Consider the following 21,777-nt stretch of genomic DNA (forward strand, 5'->3'; position numbering starts at 1 on the left):
CTTCCAGAAACAATAAAATACTTCAGACAAGCCCTGTCCTGCAAAAATTACACATTCACAGCTCATTCGTCAGGCTGAGTTCATTGCAATAAGGAAAGCTTCCATGTTACAAAGGATAGCTTTCTTCACACATTTTCTTAAGGATGTTTTCCCCTACTCCATGTAGGAACAAACTGTAAGGAGAGTGCACTGCACTGTAAGTCTGCTGCCTGCACTGTATGCTGTGCCTAGTTTCGACTTCACTCCTGCCTCTCCTCCTCTCTCATGCACTACAGACTGACCAGTAATTATCTCACCAGCTTAATCTAGAGTCTGCATCAATTATGTTTCTTCCTTATAAGAAAAGAAAGCCAAGAAGAGAGAAAAGAAAGAGAAGGAAGACAAAAAAAAACAGGTTTGGGGTTTTAATAACTTGAAAGTACAACCTGATAGGAAAAGAGCTACCATTTATTTTATTTTGGTCTGCTTTCAAATTTCCAGTCGCTTTGTGAAGTATATCATTTGGGAACTGCTGACATTATAGCACAGTCAGGTAGATAGAGGTCAGGAAAAAAATCATCAGAAGCAATCTTAAAAGGCCAGGTTTCAGCACGGTAAAGTGTAGTTACTTTAATTGGAAAAGTCATGCTGCTCAGTTCAGTACCATCTATGAAACAAAACTCAAGGATTTTAAGAAATAATTAAATTTGAAATAATGTTGTTATAGTTACATCCCAAATGAAAAAGACAGCTAAATGTAAAAAACAGTCTCTCCTCTGTTCTCACCTGCCTGCTTTATATAGAGTATCTATTCATGTACCAGAGGAATAGATGGTAATTTTGACATGACTACAGTACAGCAGCTGACGTAACCAGAGCTCTAAGATCCCAGTACCTATCCTTCCCTATGACTCCAAGTCCTTTCTCTGTCCCTTTTATCCTCTATCTCCCCTCCTCCTTCCTGCTTTCTCCTGCCTTGCACACATCCCAAGTCAGCCTAATTTACAGACAGCAAGGAAGATTTGTTTCAGTCTTTACACCTCCATCTGTCCATCTGTGAAATAGTTTTCTAGGCATAGACATTACCTGAATAGCGATCTAGCAACAAATAAAAATGCAAAAGCTAGTTCACAAAAAAAAAAAAAAATCTGTTAAGCTAACTGTTTTTTCTCTGTGTTCACAGTAATACCGGCAAACACTTTAAAAGTACAAGGAAGATTTTTAAAAGAGGCTTTAAAAAGCTAGAGCTCTCTGTTTTCTGGAAACACTGACAACCCTACTGCCATTATCAGAAATTCCTGCCCTTGCCCAAAACTTCCCCCTTCATACTGGCACACTATGGGCTGCTAACCTGCTGTTACACACTGGCTGGGATAGCATACTCCAATGGCCAAGAAAGTACTGCTTATGAAAGGACTAAATTGGAGAGACCATGTGTAAAGATTCTGCTTGTACCTGCTTTTATCTAAAAAGCTGTTGTGCTTACTGTGTGCAGGTGTATGTCAAAGTTGCCTGGATACTACAAAACCTAATCTTGCACCCAGAGAGTTCAGTTTTTTGTGGCTTTTACTGTCTGCTCTCCACAGATCTGCATAAATTCAAGCTAGTGAACTCTGAGAAGAATTTGGCCTTGCCAGAAATGCTTGAGCACCTAGCCAGTACACAAATAGAATAAGGGAAGAGTAGCAGGTTTTTTGGGGTTTGGTTGATTGGTTTGGGGGGGGGTGTTTGTTGGTTTTTTGGTTGGTTGGTTGGTTTTGTTGCTTTTGGTTGGTTGGGTTTTTTTTGTTGTTGTTGTTGGTTTTGGGTTTATTTATTTTCTTTTTCTTTTGTTTTTTGGGTTTTTTTTTAATGGATTGAATTAACTTCAGAATCAGCACTGTGCATGCACAAGTACTGGAAACTGAACTTCCATGCCCTCAGATACTATGCCAACACTTCTCCCTGAGTAAAAACTGAGAGACAAAGTCTTGGCAGTAATCAGTTCACCGTGTGTTCTCCTGCAGTGGAGTTTGTCAAGTACTTCAGACAATTTGAGGATAACACTGTTTTGTGTATAGACAATTCACAAGTAGAGAAAAAAACTACCTGGGATACATTATCTGGTAACTGTTCACTGAGCTCACGATAGGTGTGTGACTCTGAACTGTTTCTGGCATCTAACAATCTCGCTTTTGATAGATAGCAGTATCTCAGCAGCCTCCTCTCTGAGCCAGTGCAGACAAGGAATGAGCAGCACACGTTCATCAAACTAACATCTGCTTTCAATTCGCCTTTATAGATGTGGAATCCTTTCAACTGGACATTAATCATTCTCTACAGCAGCAATTAGATACTTAAGACAGATCAGAACAAATCAAATTAGCCTTATTTATTAAACAAAAGAATCCTAAGGAGTAAATAAGAAAAACACCAGACCATCCTGTGTGCAGCAACATAAAAAGAAAATTAAGGTATTGACACACAGGAGTCTAAAAGCTTTCAGGTGCTATTTTCAAAGCCTCATCTGTAACCAAATAGCAGAGGGCTCTACTGCACAATGTCTTGTGGATTATATTAGCAATAAGGTATAATTGAAAGGATTATCATGAATGCAATGTTTCCCTTCCAAAAATTCCAGGAATGCAAAAATGACTCTCATCTGCACTGCATGTCTCAAGTTCTTAATGCTGGAACTTCATTTTCGCTCCTGAGGAATTCAAGTTCAGGGAAATGTTACCACAGAAATTCTCATTCACTTGACAAAGGAAAATCTCTCTCTCTCTTTTCTGCAGTTAAACAAGCCTAAAAATCATATCTTTGGAGAGTCTGTCTCGGTTCAGCTTCAGGCAATGGATGTCCTGCACACTGAGAGACATTCATCTCCCCCAGGGATCAAGCAGATCACCCAGAGGAGCTCAAATTATCCAGAGTAGTTCCTCTAAATCAGGAAGCAGAGGAGTTTCCTCTTGCTGGGTTTCCCCATCTTAACTTGGCAGACGGCTTTCAGCAAGCAAGGTGAAGGATGCGTTTGTATGGAAATTAGTAGCAAAACATCTGTACATCAGGAGACAGTTTTGGACTGGTCCACTGTAAGGTACACAGCTCTCCACCAAACACCCAATACTCTATTTCTCTCTTTTTCCCTCTAAATTCTTCAATTGTTTTTTCTAGAAACACCTTTAATTTTTTAATGAGGAAAAAGTATAATATGTTTGCTACAGAAAACTGGCAATGCTCAAGTGAAGAAGAGCTCTCATCATCTAGATTACACCTATCAACACTATTTCAAGTTTGGGTTTTTTGTTGTGGTTGGTTTTGTTTCTTTGTTTATCTGTTTTTTAATAAAAGTGGCTAAATGTTAAGCAGATTAGAAGTTTCATGGAAGAATATGTCTGAGAACAGCAAGCAGGGTTTGACTGTTCACACACAAAAATGATCTTCCTATGCCTGTGCCACAGACATGAAGTTGGTCATCTGCTCCCATCCAGAAGGTTCCAGCTCATGCTGGGCTGCTTTTGCTGATGTAAAGTACCAGAGGGGGACAAGCATGTCCAGAGCAAATGCAGCTCTGCCGCATGCTCTGAAAAACTGTGATGCTTTATTGCCTCTCCCTCTCAGCACCTACTCACCTACCCTGAGTGGTACAGGAGAAGACACTTTCTTCAGTGAACCTGTCAGACCATTCCTCCTCCTTTGATATCAGCAGACCCCATGCTGATCTTTTCCTTACCCTTTCTGAGCTCCATATACACCTGACTATAATAACAGTAGAGATACCATCTCAGGTTAGCTCGTTACATGTTTATTACTCCTTTGTTTATTTCTTCATAATTGTTACCTGTGCAAGCCTGTGCATCTAGCCCAGCTCTGGTGAGCCTGAAAAGCCTCAAACTGAAAATAGCCTAAAGATGTGAAGAATCTCAGCCAGCATCACAGCCCAAAAGGCAGTCAGTTAGCTGAGGTATGGAGGGAGAATAAATGCAACACACAGCACATTGGGATGTTTTTTTTATCTAAGATATCCTGGCTTGGAGGTACTGTGTTAGCTATTTAGATGTGGTTACAAATAGAAGTGTCTGACATTAATCACAATAATTTGGCAATGTGGCTACCAGTGTGAAATTACAAATGGGACAGGTACTTCACAAACCTGAGCTCAGTATATTGTTGGCCAGATCATTTATCAACCAGGAAAAATGACCTTTCCTCTATGTTCTATGATCTCATGCAAACGGGAAACTGAGCAAGAGAGGGAGGATAAGACCTTGGGTTTTTTTATTTGATTTGATTTTTCATTTGGTTCAATGTAACTTTAAGAAATATTAATCTGCTCCTTCATTTAATTTCATCTCTACCACTGGCCAAGAGAAAAGCACTAATTTATAAGTTGAAGCAAGCCTTGAGATAATGTCACCCACCATTCATCCAAATTTGTCACTAGCATCCCATTAAAGCTGTAATTATTTTTTAATTAAAACTAAGGAAGCTGGCATGCGTGTGCCTACTTTATACATCTGTTATGGGTTAAAATAGCTTTTAAAAAATGTTTTTTTAGACTGCAGTCTTTTGTGGCCATGGCCTATGCCAAAGAAAACGCAAACTTGCTTATTTTCTCCATGGGGCGCAACACTGCCTATGTGTGCCTGAACAGATTCGACTGGCCGTGAAAAGAATTCTAAATAAAACACAAACATGGAATTTGGCAACGCCACAGAAGCGAGCTTAAGACTAATTCCAGCATGCGGACGGCTCTCACACAGCAAGTCTGGCTCCACTATAAATGAAACCAGGCTCTGTAAAATCGCCAGTAAAGTTTGAGTTAAGATTTAAAGAGACAGCACTCTTATTCCAAGTTTTAAGGGGGAAAAAAAACCACATGCACACGCATGGGCATGGACAATGCATACCCCAGGTTATTAAGGAAATTCATGCTGGCCCAATGAGCCTGTACATTGCAAGCTGTGTTTACTCTCAGCAATCACATCCATTTAAAAAAAAAAATGTTAAAAACCCCCACAAACACCTGCAAATTCACTTTGGACTTGCTTTCTAGAAATACAATCTGTATTTATTGCTGCAGGGACCACAGGATGACGGTCCTGAAATTATATATTAAATAAGAAAGTATGAAAGTTTGGGGCAGAGCAGAGCAGGGGAAAGGTGTTAATGGGAAGAAGCTCCAAGGCCAGGGTGATCACAGACAAAGCAGCCCGTTCTGATTTGGCAGCCCAGCAAGCAAGATGGTGACTCACTAGGACATGCTGCAAAGGAGCTATATGCAATACAGCCCCATGCTGCCATGCAGAGGGGCAAATTCAGCCCTGGGGCAATGAAATCCCCTGGCTAACACCTCCAGGGCAGTCCTACACAACCCAGAGAGCAAAGACATCTGTGAAGAAAGAGTAAGGAAGTGAGAAACAGTGCTCACCCGTCTTTACCTATTAAGGAGAAAACAAATTTAAGAAATCTCAGGTTATAATCACCAAACACAGTCTGGCAAACTTATCAGGAAAGGAGGAAATTATTTAAGGCAGTGATGGCGCAGTCTCCCACACACTCTTACTCCCCCTTACAGCTCTGGATAACACCAGGCTATAGAATTAATATTATACCTCAAATGCCCACTTCAGACACTGACCATTGGGGTCTTTCTTCAAAAAGCAGAGAGCTGAAGGGAAGATTTACTTGTTATAGGGCTCCAAATATGGAAAAAGCTCAAACTGGTATGAGTATGTTCAACTGCACTAATGAACATTGGCAACGGTAGCAGAGGCAGAGGCTAGCAATATTTCAGCTTTCACACTGCTTCTCATGGAAGAAGTGCAGAGAAAGTACAAAGTAATTGGGAGGGAGTTTATGGCAATTTCACAGGATTACTTTAGAACTATTCTATGCATCAATTGATAATGATAGTGAAGTGTTTAGCCTCAATAGGCTGCAGAGTTTTAGTTCAGTTTAAGAACATGCCAGGAAAAAAAAAATTAAAAACCCAACATACTTTATTTTTATTATTGTTGTATTTTATAAGGTTTTACAGAAAGGTAAAGCTATGCACCGATCTTGTCCTCTCTGTAGGCAAAACCACAATTATCTTATACCACAATGATCCTATTCCCAGTCTAATCAACAGTTCAGATATTTTTGTAAAGGATTTGGATTAATCAATCCATAAACACTCAGACCTAATTTTTTGACAGGCTAAATTATAGGCCTGTCTGCACCATAATAAATGAACTTACTCTCTCCCTGTTCAATCAGAGGAGTGGAGGAAATAACCTAAATTTCTGTTAGAAGATGCAAACTGAAAAGAAAAAAAAAAGTTTACCTGAAAAGCACTGGTGCTATGCTGAGGTCTTACATGGTTCCATGAATTTTTGTTTTTCAGCCCGATGGCCATGGACAGTTTTAAATTACACTTATTTCCTAAGAGTACTCTGATTCTTACTTCAATCTGTGTACATCCCTGAACTCCACAGCCCATGTTCACAGTTAGCATACACCACTGAAGTCAGGAAACACCTCATAGAAAGATGTTCAGGTAGGCATCCCTTGACAGCCCCTAACCCACCTCTCAGTGGACTGCTGGCGTGGTACAGCATGCTCTGGAAGCACCATGGTTGTCACTCAGCCATGGAAGAGACTTAAGGATCAGTTTTAGATCTGGATCTCACGTGAAGTAATCTAGGTCAATACAGGACATGTCAGGAAACAGTGTGACACACCAAAAGGATAGGATACTTCCCATGCATTGCCCAGGGCTGTAATACATTCATAGTAGGCTTCAAATACCCAAATGATGTTTAAACAAGCATGAAAGCTTCAAGTATGTTGTGCAAACTGGCCTCTCTCTAAGCAACGATTCTTTATGTTAATAGTAAAGACAGCAATTTAGAAAGCACCATTTTGTGGCGTGAATCCAGCTCCGGCATCTCCCCATCTCCTTGCTTAGTGCCTGCATTAACCTCATTTCAGAAGTCCCAGGACCTCTGACTCTTACAGCTGAATTTGTTAAAAATGTACACCCTCTCTACGTGGGATTTTTGCCTGCTTCCTTCCAAGCACATGTTTTAGTGGCTCATTGAACATAGTTTCCCCAGCTTATGCTACAGCAGGTTGTGTTAGCTGAAACAGGGATCCATATAAATGGTTTGATTAAGACAAAACCAAGCAGGAAATAAAGATAACAAAGGGTATGTACCATACTCTAGCCTACCATATTACTCTAGCCTACCATATTTCTATATGTACTGCAAAAATACTTGGAAAAGGAGTGTCCAAAACAAAGCCAACTGCACAAAAACTTATGTTGCTAACAGTTGCTCAGCTGTTTACTGCTCAGCAAAAAGAAGGACTAACATGCAGCACACAGGAGCCCAGTGGGGCATACGTGAGGTACATCAGCACGGCTTCTTCAACTTAAATCCCTTTCTGAACATAAAGCATCCCGTCTGAGCACTGAACACTTCCTTTCATCTATTTTTATGAAGCATTGAGGAAAGAAAAAGGACCCAGGTCCTCTGAATTATGAAGCTCTAGAGGAACACAGGGTAGTACTTTTGCAGTTCTCTGGCCTAAACTGAAGCTACTCCAGTTCCTCTAAAAAAAATGTATATATAATAAAGCTATTTCACTACAAAATGTACACCACCTCACTGTTGCCTCCACGTTTCCCGCTCTGCCTTGTGAACTAAAGAGTGGTTCTCATCACAACTACCTACACCATAGAACATGGCTTGCCCTACTTCCTTTGACCCTGAGCACCGTATTTGTGCACAGGAGATTTATCTCTGTTCTCACAAACCGAACAGCCCAATTCACTTCCTGGCTCAGACACACAAACACATCCACAAGTATCTGACAGAAAGTGAGAAGAAAAGTGATGACAAAGAGCTCTTGCTGAAGGGACAGAAGAATACTCCATCCTGAATATGCCAGGTGAGGCTGTACAAGTGAACTGTTTAGCATATGCTACATACAAATGAATAGAAATTTACCGAGAGAAAGAAAGAATAATTACATACATTTATGCCTCATACATGTGTATTAAAAAAAAAAAAGTCATCTCTTAGAAAGTTGGTGCATTGCCCAACCAAAAGGCAAGACACCTGACAAATGCTACCCCTAATTTTGTCGCTTTGTAGGTGATTGCTTCCTTCCTTCTATTCCTGCAGTTGATTTCTTCTCTTTTTAGGAAGTGTTCACCAAGAAGCATTCAACTCCCTGAAAAGGCTAGGAAGGAGGTAGCAGCAGGGAGACAATGGTCCTATCCTGCAAACCATTCCTGGTGGTTACTCAGATGCAGAAACATGCAAGTCATTCCTGTCCTTTTGCAGAATATGAACTAGCACCATGCTATAATTTTAAATATAGGTCTTGTCCTCCTTTGGACAATTGAGGTACTTTTGAATGTAATGCCTGTCAAAAGCTACAGAGGTGACCAGACCTTGCCTGCTGCACCCCATTAATGCTGTCTTTATTTATGTTGGTGTATTCTGAAAAGTACTGCACAAATGCCAAGAAAAAAGAAGACTCTGATTTGTTTGGGTCTTCTGTCAGAGCAGCAGGCACCTTGCCATCAGTGGTGCCTCTTTGTAACCAAGCAACTCTCTCCCATCTAAACTACTGATACTCCCAAATATTTAATGAATCAGGGAGGGGGAGGAAATGGGGATTATTATTAATAGGAGCAACAAGGAACAAGAAAGGAGCTCTGTTAAAAAAAAAAAAACAACAAACAACAAAAAGCCACAACTACCTTGCCTATTGAGATAGACCAGTAGTGTCCTTCCCTTGCCCTCCCATAACCTTGTCTTTCGCGTTGTGTCCTACCTTGATACCACCAACGCCTATTCATCCTTTAACAAAGATGGATCCGTTGTGGTGCAGTTCCCTAGTGCTCACCTATACTCTGAAGTCTCCTACTTCTAACCCAGCCACAGCTCAGCAAACTCTAAAAGGAAATAAATTTGTTCATTCCAATAAACAAATTATAAAATCACCTTCATCCATCATGTTCCTATATTTTTAAATTTGATTGTGGCCAGAGAATTGCTGGCTGGGAATTACCCTTCCCCCACTCACACATACATGCTTTAAAAATGCAAAATCTAGCCCTCTATTTCAATATTTCTGATGTCAGTGACCTGTGGCGGCTCTCCCCATACAGTAACTGCTTTAAAGCGCTGCATACAGCACTGCATTAAAAATTAATTACACATGCTATTTTATTGATAGTGCATAATGTAATGAGCACCAGCTGTGCTAAACATCCAAACTCCTTTTTAAGACAGCTATAAAAAAAGAAAGAAACTGCACTTCCAAATGCTTCTCCTGTCAGAGGAGAAAAACAGCAACATCTTGGATGGATTTGAAACAGGATTCTTTGATTTAGCTCTCCATTTGGAGTGTTTGAAGAGTTCAGACTCTCGGGCTCAGTGTAGTGGTATGCGATCAAGTTAACTCTCTCAATGTTGGAGCCACTGTCTTTACTGCAGACATCGTTGCCTTGAACCCTTTTGTCCCGAGACTACCAGATTCAGTTAATATTGCAATTAAGGTCTTGTCTTTTTTTTTCCCGGGATGTCTGGAAATGGCAGACATCCACTTTAAAGCACCTTTAAATATCTCTGTTGCTCCTGCTGGTTCTTAACTTGACATAATTAGGACTTGCAAAGTTATGCTGATTGGGCATCTGTCTAGAACAAAGCCTCAGCCACACTCAAATTGCCAGCTCCATTGCCCCATGCAGCACCCTAATTTTAGTCACCTCTTTGCAGTCTTAAGATCTCTTCACTGCCTCTTGACAAATACACTATTCAGTCCAAAAATTGTCAAAAAATCATTTTAGGATTAGATCCATGTATTTGGAGTTTGGATCTGATTTTAATATGTGGTGAGACAGAAAGCTGCATAGACAGGTCACATATGACTTTAATACTTTGACAGATAGATATAAAGATGGATGCATACACTCACACTGATGCATTACCATTTTTAGTATATACATCTCCCACACATCCCTGCACTTTGTAAGTACTGTCCACAAAGTCAATTCTACTATAGCAAGTATTAAATATTTCACTAAAATAAATACATACATGTAACCATGACTAATAGGGACATCTTTCCTGAACGTTAGCCAATATTTTATACAAACCTCTTCTTTATGCAGCAAAACAAAAAGATACATTTACAAAGCATCTCAAGGAAGCTGTGGGTCTTTTTCTGTCCTCGGACACACAAACCAGATTCCTCTTCCACCTCTCAAAAGAGCATCCAGTGCTGATAGAAATAAAGTTTTAGTGGACTTTTTTTTTCCTGAGATTCCACTCAACAGAAAAATTAAGAGTAGATTATCAGCCATTGTCCTGGGACTTGATGAGTTAGAAGGCTTTTGCTGGATGAGTTTGCATTCTCCACCCTGATTACTGTTTTGTTTTACATTGATCTTCTTGTTTTAATAAAACCCATTCTGAAGTGAACAAAAGCTTGCTTCTTGTTCTAGTAAGAAATGTGCTGAGTGTATATTTTAAATAGCACTGCTTTCCAGACAGACTGCATTAACTGCATCAAGCTTTTTACAGCACGGTGGTCTAATCCAGCTCTTCTTGTTGGCTTCCTGAAGTTACAAAACCAGCACTAATTTAATATTGTGATATAACAAAGTAGGGGGAAATATTCTTTTAAAACCTTTACTTACAGGTATTTATTTTATCTTTACTATCACCTTAACCTTTGCCAAGAAAACACCAGACTAGTTAAATGATGCAATAAGTAGACTTTCAGTAGCCAAGTAATCTGAAACTGACTTTACAAGATGACTGTGCTTTTCAGAATGTTCTAAGGACCAATACAGTTCATTTCTTGAATTAATATGAGGATGTTACTCTCTTCTGAGCCATGTCTCCATGCCTTCCTCTATTTTAGACCCTAAATTTCAAAGCCCTGTCCATTAATCACTCCCGTCCATGACTACTTGCTGGTTTTATATATGCAACTAAGTATCATAATAATTTTCCACCTTCTTCCGTCAGACTAGGAGTGGAAAGGAAACAGTTTCACTGGTTATCTGAGTGTATGTGTATTGCATTGATTTTGTTCATTTACACAGGTACACAGAAACCTCTCGTGCAGGCCCAGGTCCAAAGATTTTGGATCAGGTGTATATTTGAATGCAGGTGTAGGGGATAAATTATTATGTGTGCTTTTATAATCCCCTTTATTTTATGCTGATTATAATTCCATTTCTGGGGCTTTTGCGCTGTAGGATCTTCAGGGCAGGGACTTTTTTTCCTTTGGAGTGCACACTGTAAAGTGCCATGCACTTCTGTGCTGAGGTTTTCAAAGCTCATCTCTCGTTAACTTTAATGGGAAATGGGCATCCAAATCTCTTAGGCAGCTTTGACAATTTGAGCCTTAATGTACAATATTAATAAATCAGCATCATAAAAAGAGCCTTATGAAGATGTATTGTGAAAAAATAGCCCCACAAAAAGCATTGCAGTGTATGTCTATGAATATGGGCATATACTTTTCTTTACATAATTACGTCTCTCAACAATCATTTGCATGTCTCTGTTATGCAGAAAAAAACCAAACCAAACCAACCAACCAAACAAACAAAAACAACCCAAACCCTGTGTGTGTTTTACAGTTACTCTGAGCAGTTGCGATTCATTGAAATGAAATAAAAAGCAGGTTCAAAAAAGCATCCTAATCTGGCAAGAGGTAAAGCAAAATGAATGCTTTGCCCATTTATATTTTAGATCCAAGCTACACAACCCTGTGAATTTCATGACTCTATTCCAACTTCTAATTAAACAGGCACTAAAAACATTTAAATGGGAAAACCCAATTCAACAGGCAGAAGCCTCTGAGGCTAAAAATAAATAAATAAAGAGACTGAGAGAGAGAGACTGTTTCCGTGGTACATATTGTTTTTAAATCACATACGAAAACATAGACCTTTAGTCACAATTTCCTCATCCTTTGGTGCCCTGAATGCAAAGAATCGAACAAAGATAGAGGGGACCACAGCCAGCAATAGCCAAGTGACATGGTGGACACCAAAGCAGGCTTCCCAGCATCATTTACTGTGATTGAAACTACCATTAGCAACACATTTTCTAAAGATTGCAAACAGCTCTGGATGAAGCAGCACCAGTTCCCCTGTGCATGACTGAAAGCTACTCAGCATTCCAGGCAATGACTCTTATCTAGGTCGGAGATTTTCAAATGTAGTTTTCACACCGTTGTGCCACAAATCCCACCACAAATTCTCCAGCACAAAACTCCTGAGACTTTCAAGGGCCCTATTTGTGAGTGCCCAGAAGAGATTTGGGAGGACCTGCAACCTCAAGCCATCAGAGTCACAGCTTGCTTGAGAACTGCACAGAAAATACTCCAGGTCCTGAATTAAATGAATGCTGAAAAACAAGAAAGGTAAGAAATTATGAAGGAGGAGGAGAGGCGGGAACTGTTGATGGCTTTTGTTCAAAGAAGGAAACAATTCCTCAGAAGCAAGAACAGGGCTGACAGAATAAAAGGCTAATCAAGCCAGAGAGACAAGCAGATCTCTAAAGCTGGAGCAAGTGACTGTTGTAAATGCCTAAATTAAAAAAGAGGGCACAATGCAGGGATCACTAGATTATTAGTCATCACTCATTTTCCTTTAATTTCCAAAAAACATTTATGGGACTAGCAAGATCCCATAACCCTTGCCACAGGGTTTAACCATGCCCCAGGTCATATGCAGTGAATGCTATGGCTAAGAAAGGGTTAGCCAGATATAAGCTCCTTTCTTAAGGGAAAAAAAATGTTTCTTTCAAGCAGAACTTGACCGACTACTGTCATAAACATGTAGCATGCACTTTGATATAACCTATTCTCTAAGTGTGGCAGACTGCAGCGGTAATTACAGGAAGCCATGATAACAGGTCTCTCCACAGAGCTGGCATCACTCTCCCAGCAAACAGGCAATTCTGAAAACTCACCGTGCACAACTCCAAAGTGAGAATTCAAAATACACAAAGCACAAAAGCCTCACTTTCCCATATTCTCAAATAAGTTATTCTTTCCTTCCTTTTCTATGTTTACTTGCCTTTCTCCCCACTAGCTGCTGGCATCAGAAGCAACAGGGAATTGGGACATCCAGTTCACTTTTACAAAATCCTGCCTGTCAAAGTCACCTGTGTGCATCCTGCACTAGCGAAGACAGAGAACATCAAAACATGAGAACAGTTCCAATTTGGTTTGCTGGTTACAGGCAGAAGGGAAGAGGGGAGGGAAAGGACTTCCAATGATCACCATTTGGAAGAACCCATTTCTGCAACCATCTCAGGCCAGTTGGTCAATTTGCTGAGGCTGATGAAGCAACACCTGATCAAAATAGCATCCACACACACACTGTATACAGCAGCTCGGGTAGTAAATCTGACCAAATTCCCAAGATGCACTGATTGACATAATGTGTCGCTGCAAGCCTGGTGCAAGCAGCTGGGTGCAGGGTGAGCCTCTCCCAGGAAGCACAAGAGCCTTCCTCATGTGCTCCTGAGATTTACCCAAAGTCAAAATAGGACCTGAGAATATTTTCTTTCAAGACTGAGGGTTTCCAAGGTGCAAATTTAAATTTCTTGCAAAACTTCTTGTCTTGCCTTATTACAAGGAGAGTTGTACAGGAATATTCTCATGAGATACAGTGTACTGCAGCCAGGTGACACCATTGCTCGTGGAAGGGCTCAAAGTCTTGCCAGCTTCAGGGAAGAGACATTTCCCAGCAGCTTTACTCCTGACAGTCATTTCTGTGTCTCTAAATCCTCTGGTCCTCATGCATTACTTATCCAGCATCATTCTGGTAAGTCCCTATTAAAACTCCACACACGTTAGCATGAATGAGGGCTGCAGGGTTTGACCCACCACAGTGAGACTCCATAAATGCTTGCAGATTTTGTCACAGCTATATTTTCTTTTAAGCTCTCCCCATTTTCACCTCTCTAGCCTGCAGTTCACCATAGACCTAATCTTGCAACTGAGCCACACTTAGAAACATCTACTGATTTCAAAGAGATCACTGAGTCTGAAATGATGGGGTCTGGTGACAACATGTCCTTGTCCTCTTTGGCTAGCTCAGAGAGCCTTCATTTCCACAACACTTTCCCCTACTCATGGTGACAAAAGTCAGGCACAAAAAAGGAATAAAGGAAAAGAAGTCTGACAGGGGAGATGTGAGGGGTCTGACAGAGGAGATGTGAAGGATTTTTGGCATATTACCAAGGAGCATTTTCTCAAAGCAAGGGAGAAAACAGTATGAAGCACATACATCCTGCATGCACATGGAAGTGGAAGGGGGCCTTTAATATGAATGATTTGGGAGAAAGGGGTAAAGAAAAAGGAAAACCCAAGCCCCTCAGATGTTAAATGTTATCCAATTAAGTTTAAAATAAACATCCCTGAGAGATGAAATCTTGGTACTGAGGCATCACATTCTTTGAGGAGTCTGACGTTTATTCACAACGTGGCACAAATGGCCCAGCAGTGGCGACCAGTGACAGCTGAAGGTGGGCAGGCAGGAGGGAAGGACTGGGGAAATGGAGGGAGCAGCACACCCTTTCCCACTCCCCAACCTCTGTCAGGATGGAGGGGGAAGCAGGAAGGGGAGGGGGGTAGTTTAGAGCATTTTCACTGCCTTCCCCACGCGACCCAATGAAGGCAGCTCTCCCACAGCAAAGATGACATCACTTGGCAGCACTACTGACCTTCAGATAGCAACAAAAAAAAAATTATTTCTATTACCTGACAACTGACAATGACATCCAAATGTGCCTGACGTCTCAGTCTGAATCTCAGTCTGAGTCCCGCCAACTGAGACTGCACGTGCACCACAGCAGGGCAGGCTAAGGCAGGGCGGGAGGGAGGCCAGTGCGCGGAGAGGTGACGTTATCACGGATGTGTGAGGGTGGGAGGAGGCAGCTATGGGAGCCCCCGGCAGGTTTGCAGGCCTGGACGGCCCTGGAGAAAAAACAATAGAAAAAACTGTCAGTTGGATCTAAGTTTGAAGGGACAGAGGCGGCATCAACAGGGGAAACAGGCAAGGCGGGGGCTGGCTGCCTAATGTGCAATACACTTGGTCTGAACACCTCTCTGGGTTCAGCTGAGGCTGATGGGCTTGTGATGGGCAAAGGAAGAGAATGAATAGATCTGGGGGACTCATGAACCTGGGCTGGAGGCCTGTGGAGGGCATGGAGAAGGGCAAAGTGGAGGAAATGGCTGGCCCTGGCATGGAGGAGTGCTAGAGGTGGCAGATGTCACCACCAGTACTTGTTCAGGGACTGAATCAAAAGGGGGATTATTGTTTTATGTCTGTGTTAATGCACTGAGCCGACACAAAACTGGGCAGGCTTTCTGCTGAGCTGCTGCTGAAGCAGGTTCCACACGCTAGCCCAGACAGAGTTTAGTGACTTAGAGCTCAAATGGCTTCATCAAGGTGCCAGGAACTGAGCTCCCAGAAGAAAGCATTGGCGACCACTGTACTGCCTTCCCGCTTCAGCCATGGCCAGTTGTGTATTTTGCACACCCCAATTATGCAGCCTGCTTCCCTATCAAACCTGTGAAGAAGGGAGCAACCTTTTTGCCGGTAGCTAAAAGATGATATTGTATCTTCCAACCATATTATTTATTTTTAACCCCTCTAGGAATCACCTGCCTTTAAAAGTTGTATTTAAGAGTTTTCTGCTGCTCTGCTGGAAATGCTTCCTTCTCCTGGCACTTGTCCAAACTGAGCTCCACGACTTTGAAAAACTAAGATACGAGTCTTACATATCGATATACAAACAAATGCAGATATGCACACACACAGAGAATCAGGTAGGAATTGCATTTTTGGTAGGCACAAATGAGCAGAGTTTAAAGAAGAGCTGAGCAAATGGCACCATCTTATACCCAACAAGAATCCCACCCCCTTCATTTAAAACTATGCTTGCCACTTTGTTTTTGAATAAAGGGTAGCTACTAATCAAGAGCAGCTGCTAAATGAAGATACATGGTGGAGTGGTCTCCATTAGAAAGCTAGCACTTGCCAACAGTTACCATACAGTGGTAGATCAGAAACCACAGTTTTCTCCTGTATTTAGATCAGGAAATATGTGTGTTAATTGTGGGGTATCTTCTCACAAACAGTTTCTCTTTTTTTAATGGTGGCCATTCTGGCTATGTGTGCATTTCAGATACATGCAAACACCACGGCAGCAAGAAGAAATATTTATCTTTGTTCCTTCCAACCCTAGAAAAAACATTTTCTAAAGGAGCCTACACTGCGGCAGCAAGGAGAAATATTTATCCATGCTCCCTCCAACCCTAAAAAAGCAACATTTTCCAAGAGAGCCTCTCCACCTCAAGAGTCCTGATTCGGAAACTAGGCCTGCATGCTGATCTGACAGCCACACATGTGAGGCAAACAGGGATACTTCATCCTTGGCACAGTATCCAGTGCTCCAGTCTGCAAGGACTGCATTTGATTTTGTCGTTTATCTTAAATGGCTAAGAGACCACCAGTGCAAAACATTTGTGTGAAGCTTTTGCCAAAACCACAAGTGAAGAGTCTAAATTCCCTGTGTAAATACTTGAGCTTCAAGCATCAAGGATAAAATTTGTGCTCTGTTGTGAGGAGTGGTTTTAAATAGAAGCCATCTCTGTGGCTCATGGAAGGATGTTTTAATTTTAGGGGCTCAGTTGCTTGGCTTTTGTAACTGTTTGATCTCCCTGGAAGTACTATACAAGCAGGTAATGATAACTATTATCAAGATCTTACCTATGTTGCATTTTGTACAGGACTGTGCATTAGCCATGTGGAAATTGATCTCAGACAAGGAATTCTATGTGTGTATTCTGCTGCCACTGTAACATCTATATGAATAACAAGTTTGTTTTTTTTCACGGAACAAGCAAAAAGTAATAAAGAGGCTAGCACAGGTTATCATGAGCTGCCTGGCCACTCACCCCCGTGGGGAAAATAGTGACTTTGAAATCAGGATTTAGAGTAGGACCACAGGTTACACTTAGACATGTCTGTGGCCTCACCATGACTAAGGTCCTGCAGTCCCTCAACACTCTGCACATCATGGTGGCATACTACAAGTTCTGGAGGAGCTCATCACACAGAGGAATTTTATGAAGCCTGCCAAGTGCACCATCAAACACAATTGCATGGGATTTTAATGCGGAAGTGCACAGGTCCTAGCACACAACACTGCCTGAGAGTAGTAGTCTCTCCTATAGTCCTGCTGGATCCTACCTGTCCATCAGTGATGTATTTGATACAATCTGCATATTCCTGCTCATCAAGTAGGTACAGGGAGGCACTCCCTTCTCTTATCTAATATATTTCCTCTAGTGTAAAAAGGGAAATAAGGTTTCAAATAGAAAGGCCAAGGAATCCTGTAAGAGCCTTCCAACAGAGGTACTAAGGGCAAGCCAGCAATTGGCTTTAACAAGGTACCTAAAGAATTTATGGGAAAGACTATAGGACCTGATTGTCAAGGAATTAATAGAACTGAACCTGTAACTCAGAAGGCCTTTTTCTATCCTCTGGTATATATGAGGAAATCTTAAAAGTGATAACCTAGTGTTAGAAAGGAACCTAGTGTTGGAAAGGAAAGGGTTAGTAAGGGAGAAAAAGAATGAACAAAGAGAGACTCTGGCAAATGCTCAGGGAGTTCCACCACCACTTCTGAATCCAGTGCTCAGAGACAAAGATCATCATTCTGCCAGAACAGGACAGTGAGTCCAACCCTACAAGCAAAGTGAAATCAGGTGATTTCTCCTCCTCTTTGGCACCACATTGGGGTTTGCTTCTCTGTCACAAATAGAATAGATGTAATTCCATAGAATCATGAAAAGGGAAATCATGAAGAGGGAAGTATTCACTGGCCTCCAATAAAGGTACGGAGATAGAACAAATTGGTGTTCAGAAATGCTCAGCTTGTGTTTGCTAGGAACATGCCCATGTTTTACCTTTCCAGCCCCTCTTCTGTGGGATTTTTCCTCATAAAGGCCCTGTTTAAAACTCAAAATGAAGACAGGGGGTCAGCTTAACTACTCAGCTTAACTACTACAGGTGATGGACAAACACAAAATGAACAAACAGATAAAAAGATACAGGTAGATAGACAGTATCCTAAGGTGCTGCTGAGAGTTTTCTGCTCAGCTCACACAGCACAAAGCAAGGGAGGGGAGGCAGTCTCTAGAATTCTACAGCAAATTGACCACATAATATTGCACACGGGTTTCAAAAAGAAAACACTCCTGCAAACCCCTGAATGCCACAAAAGGCACAGCCACAACCAGCACTAAGGGAGAGCAGATCACAAGATCTGTGGTGCAATCCCAAAGGCAAAAATCTGATCTGACTGGGGTGAGCAGGCACATACATGCAGCTCTGTGTCACTTGGACATTGCTTATACAATATGTGTGGCTTGATTTTCCTCTTGGGTCAGCCCTGGGAAATCACCCACCTGCACTGCAGATCTCAATTATATATTCTGCATTCATTCTGCACGTATGCGAAGGGGAGTTTTGCTCATAGCAGGAGTGTGAAACATGCACAGGCACTGTCACCATGTAAATAAAAGATCTGCATTGCTGATGGTAAAGGAGGATTTTGTCCTCACACTTCAAATAGCCTTGGCATATACTCAATACCTCTATATGGCAGTAGCTCACAGGTTATATTGACTCCCAGGCACTGCTAAGTGTCATTTTTCTGCTCTCTGCTATTTTTAAACTTGCAAAGAAGAAAATAAGGTAAATTGGACATGACCCCAGAAGATGGAAATGAGCATAAAAGCCTAGATGAACATGACAAAAGCCACAATCAAGGCATAAATTGCATCCTTTTGTTGTCCCTCTCCTTGAGCTTCAGCATGACTGGCCATATGATATGGTATATGTAAAATACCACACTCCTCTCGCACATCTGCAGAAAAGTCCCTGAGCAGAGCACAAAGATGAAGCTGCAAGCAGCATTTGCAATATCCCACCTCAGCATGGTTCAGATCAGGGAACCTGATCTTAATTTGAGAGACTTTGCTTTACATCTCATGTCACATGTTAAATGCAGCCACATGTAACATCCCTAGGGGTGCTTGCCTGAGTGAGTGCCTGGGTGTGTATCTGTGCACAGGCAAACACATAAGCCACTGAACAGGGCATGAACTAAGTTTTTCTGTGTGTCTCTCTGTGACTGGAGACAGAAAATCAATCAATAGCTGGTTAGAGACTAAATCTCAGTTCCATTATTAAAAAAAAAATCTCTTTAAATAGAAAGAAAAACATCTGTTCAGACACTGTGGCTAAAAATTCAGAGTGCAGGCTGAAGCCTCATCGCTGCCCTGTGCCCATCATGTCAGGGAGAGGACTGCAGATGTTTTGAGATGGGTTTTACATGTACCATCACAGCGCCTTGAACAGACACTTCCACAAGTGAAAAATTAATCACTAATCACTTGCACTATCCAAAAGTGAAAGACTAAGCACTGAGTATTATTCAATAATCTTTCAAACAGATTTTTTTATGAGCTTTTACTAAGACAGGTTGTCTCATCTGTATTACACCCTCTCATACGGGCTTTTCCCATCAGATATTATTATCTTTCTACCATGTCTTTTTACACAGGCACCAACAGGACTGACAAAGCAAGTATGCACAACCACATATGTACACACATAGAATGTACAGAGACACAGACATTTTCAACAGCAACTAGCAGAGCAGTACATGCCCACCTTGCAATTGGCAGGTACATACAGCATCCTCCAGGAAAGGCAGAAGAAATCAGTGGCACTGGCAGACACACTATTAGACATGCTCACTCATGGAGCCCAGTGCTCAGCCAGACACACCTGCACACCAGCTTTTGCCTCTTGCCCCAGTACACACACATTGGGCTTGGAGCAGTACCCTGGTAATGACTTATGATGCCAGGACTAAAACTTTGCTTGAGCTGGAAACGGAAAGGCTGCTCTGGGTAGAGAAGAAGGAGTATAGGGAAGGGATTTCACTTGATATTTTGCTCAGGGATTTTTACTTTTCTTTTTTTTTGTTTTGGCAGACAAGGATTCCCTTTGAATTGATACATTTCTTTCTCCCAAGAATTTCAAATGATAATGTATAAATGAGTCACAGAACAAGAACAGCTATGTGGTGAGCAAGGAGAAAGAGTGTGAGTGAGGGGCACTGGCACAGAAATTTGACAGTACCCCAGCTCCCCCCCCCTTTCTCCCCCCATGCCAAGACATTAATTCTCACAAGTCGGAGAAAATTACTATGCATGAATGCAAAAAGCATGATCAGGAGTAATTAACATGGCTTCATATGCAAATTTTATTAATGCAGAAGTACAAAGTCATTATGCAAATGAAACTTACGTCAACTCTCTTGACAAATATTCATCTCTAAAGCTCAAGTTTCTCCCTTCTATTTTTTTTTTTTTAGGGTTTTTTTTTGGTGTAAAAAAACAACAAACGAAGAAAAGAAGTGGTGAGAACTGTTCGACAAGTTTGAAAAGTTGTTTTTCAACTGGAGAAATTTATTCTTGCATTGTTGATATATTTTTTGTTGTTGTTGTTGGCAGGTACACGACAGCTCATGGAGGAGAACGGGAGGATGGGGGACGCGGGCTACCAGCAGCAGGCAGCCAATCAAAACGCCAGCGGCTGTAATGAGCGCGATTGATGACTGTTTGGCTTTACTGCAGGGTAATGAACTAGAATCGAGTCTGAGGAGGAAAAAAATATGAATATTCATGAAGCTGTGCTCCTGCCTTTGATGATTAAAGAAATTTTTAATATTCAAATAAGCGCTTGCCAAGTGATTAACAAAGAACAAGCATGCAGGAATATGGAAATGGAGCTGTGGAAGATTTGGGAGTCACAGTCTGTGCAGAAAAGACAGCACAAAAATTCATAAACAAGATAGGCAGATAACCTAATTCAAATCTGAGCAAATAAAGGGGAAAAAAATCCCATTCTTCTTCATCAGTTTGGATATTTTATCAGTCACTTTCGTTTAGAGTGCGAAGGATAAAAACAACTGGTGCCGTAAGATGGAGTAAACATCCAAACGCTCAGAAACCCAACCCAGCAGTTACAAAGAATTTGGGGTGAGAAACCAATAGGAAAATGATTGTTAAGTCCACCGTTTGCCATGGGCTATTGCTTTTCAAAAGCAGTAGCCTACCTGATTCTGAGAGCCTACTGGCTACTGAGAAATGCCAACTTGTGGTACAAGTAGGTACAAGTAGGAGATGGAAGTAACCCAAAATAACAAAGACCAGCCCCTTCCCTCAGCTAGAGGTGCACCCTGGGGTTTGACCACTGTCTGGGAGAGGAGGGAGGGAATGTAACAGAAAGAAGAAATATTATTGTCAGTGAAAAAAAAAGAGGGGAAGGGGCAAAACAAGGGTGCAAGGACGTCTCGGTTGCCCACCCTAGTAATCAGTTGGTAAGAAACGCGCTTTCCATGTCTGAGCCGGAAAGATCCTCCACTCCCCACAGCATTCTGAACAAGGATACAAAAATCCAGCCACGTTACAAAATGTCTGATAAGTTCAAGCTCTCACAGCTTAAGAGCTTCACTAAGGATTCACACTGAAGCACATAATAACAATATTATTGCTAAAATGACTTTTCAGTGAAAATACATCTAATTAGCAGCCAATGACATCCTATTTGTTTTCTTTTCCTTTTTGGAAAAACAGTTAACTTCAGACACCAGAACAAAATGTGTTTGAGCTCTTTCTGTTACCCAAAAGCCAGAGTATGGA

At 41.4% G+C, this 21,777-nt stretch overlaps 1 protein-coding gene across 4 annotated transcripts in view; it reads right to left on the reverse strand.

Moving 5' to 3' along the window:
* The window catches only part of BCL11B (BCL11 transcription factor B), a 96,931-nt gene that overhangs the window by 40,122 nt on the left and 35,032 nt on the right, over positions 1-21,777 (reverse strand). For 2 of the 4 annotated variants that reach the window (XM_068160081.1, XM_068160082.1), the window contains exon 3: positions 14,752-14,967. The exons of the other annotated variants lie outside the window; for them this stretch is intronic. In XM_068160081.1, coding sequence (XP_068016182.1) covers positions 14,752-14,967 — 216 coding nt within the window. The remainder of the gene's footprint in view (positions 1-14,751; positions 14,968-21,777) is intronic. 4 annotated transcript variants of the gene reach the window in all.

The sequence above is a fragment of the Melanerpes formicivorus genome, unplaced genomic scaffold (genome assembly GCF_026170545.1).
Source record: "Melanerpes formicivorus ecotype bairdi unplaced genomic scaffold, bMelFor1.0.p_v2 SCAF_48, whole genome shotgun sequence".
Taxonomy (NCBI): Eukaryota; Metazoa; Chordata; class Aves; order Piciformes; family Picidae; genus Melanerpes; species Melanerpes formicivorus.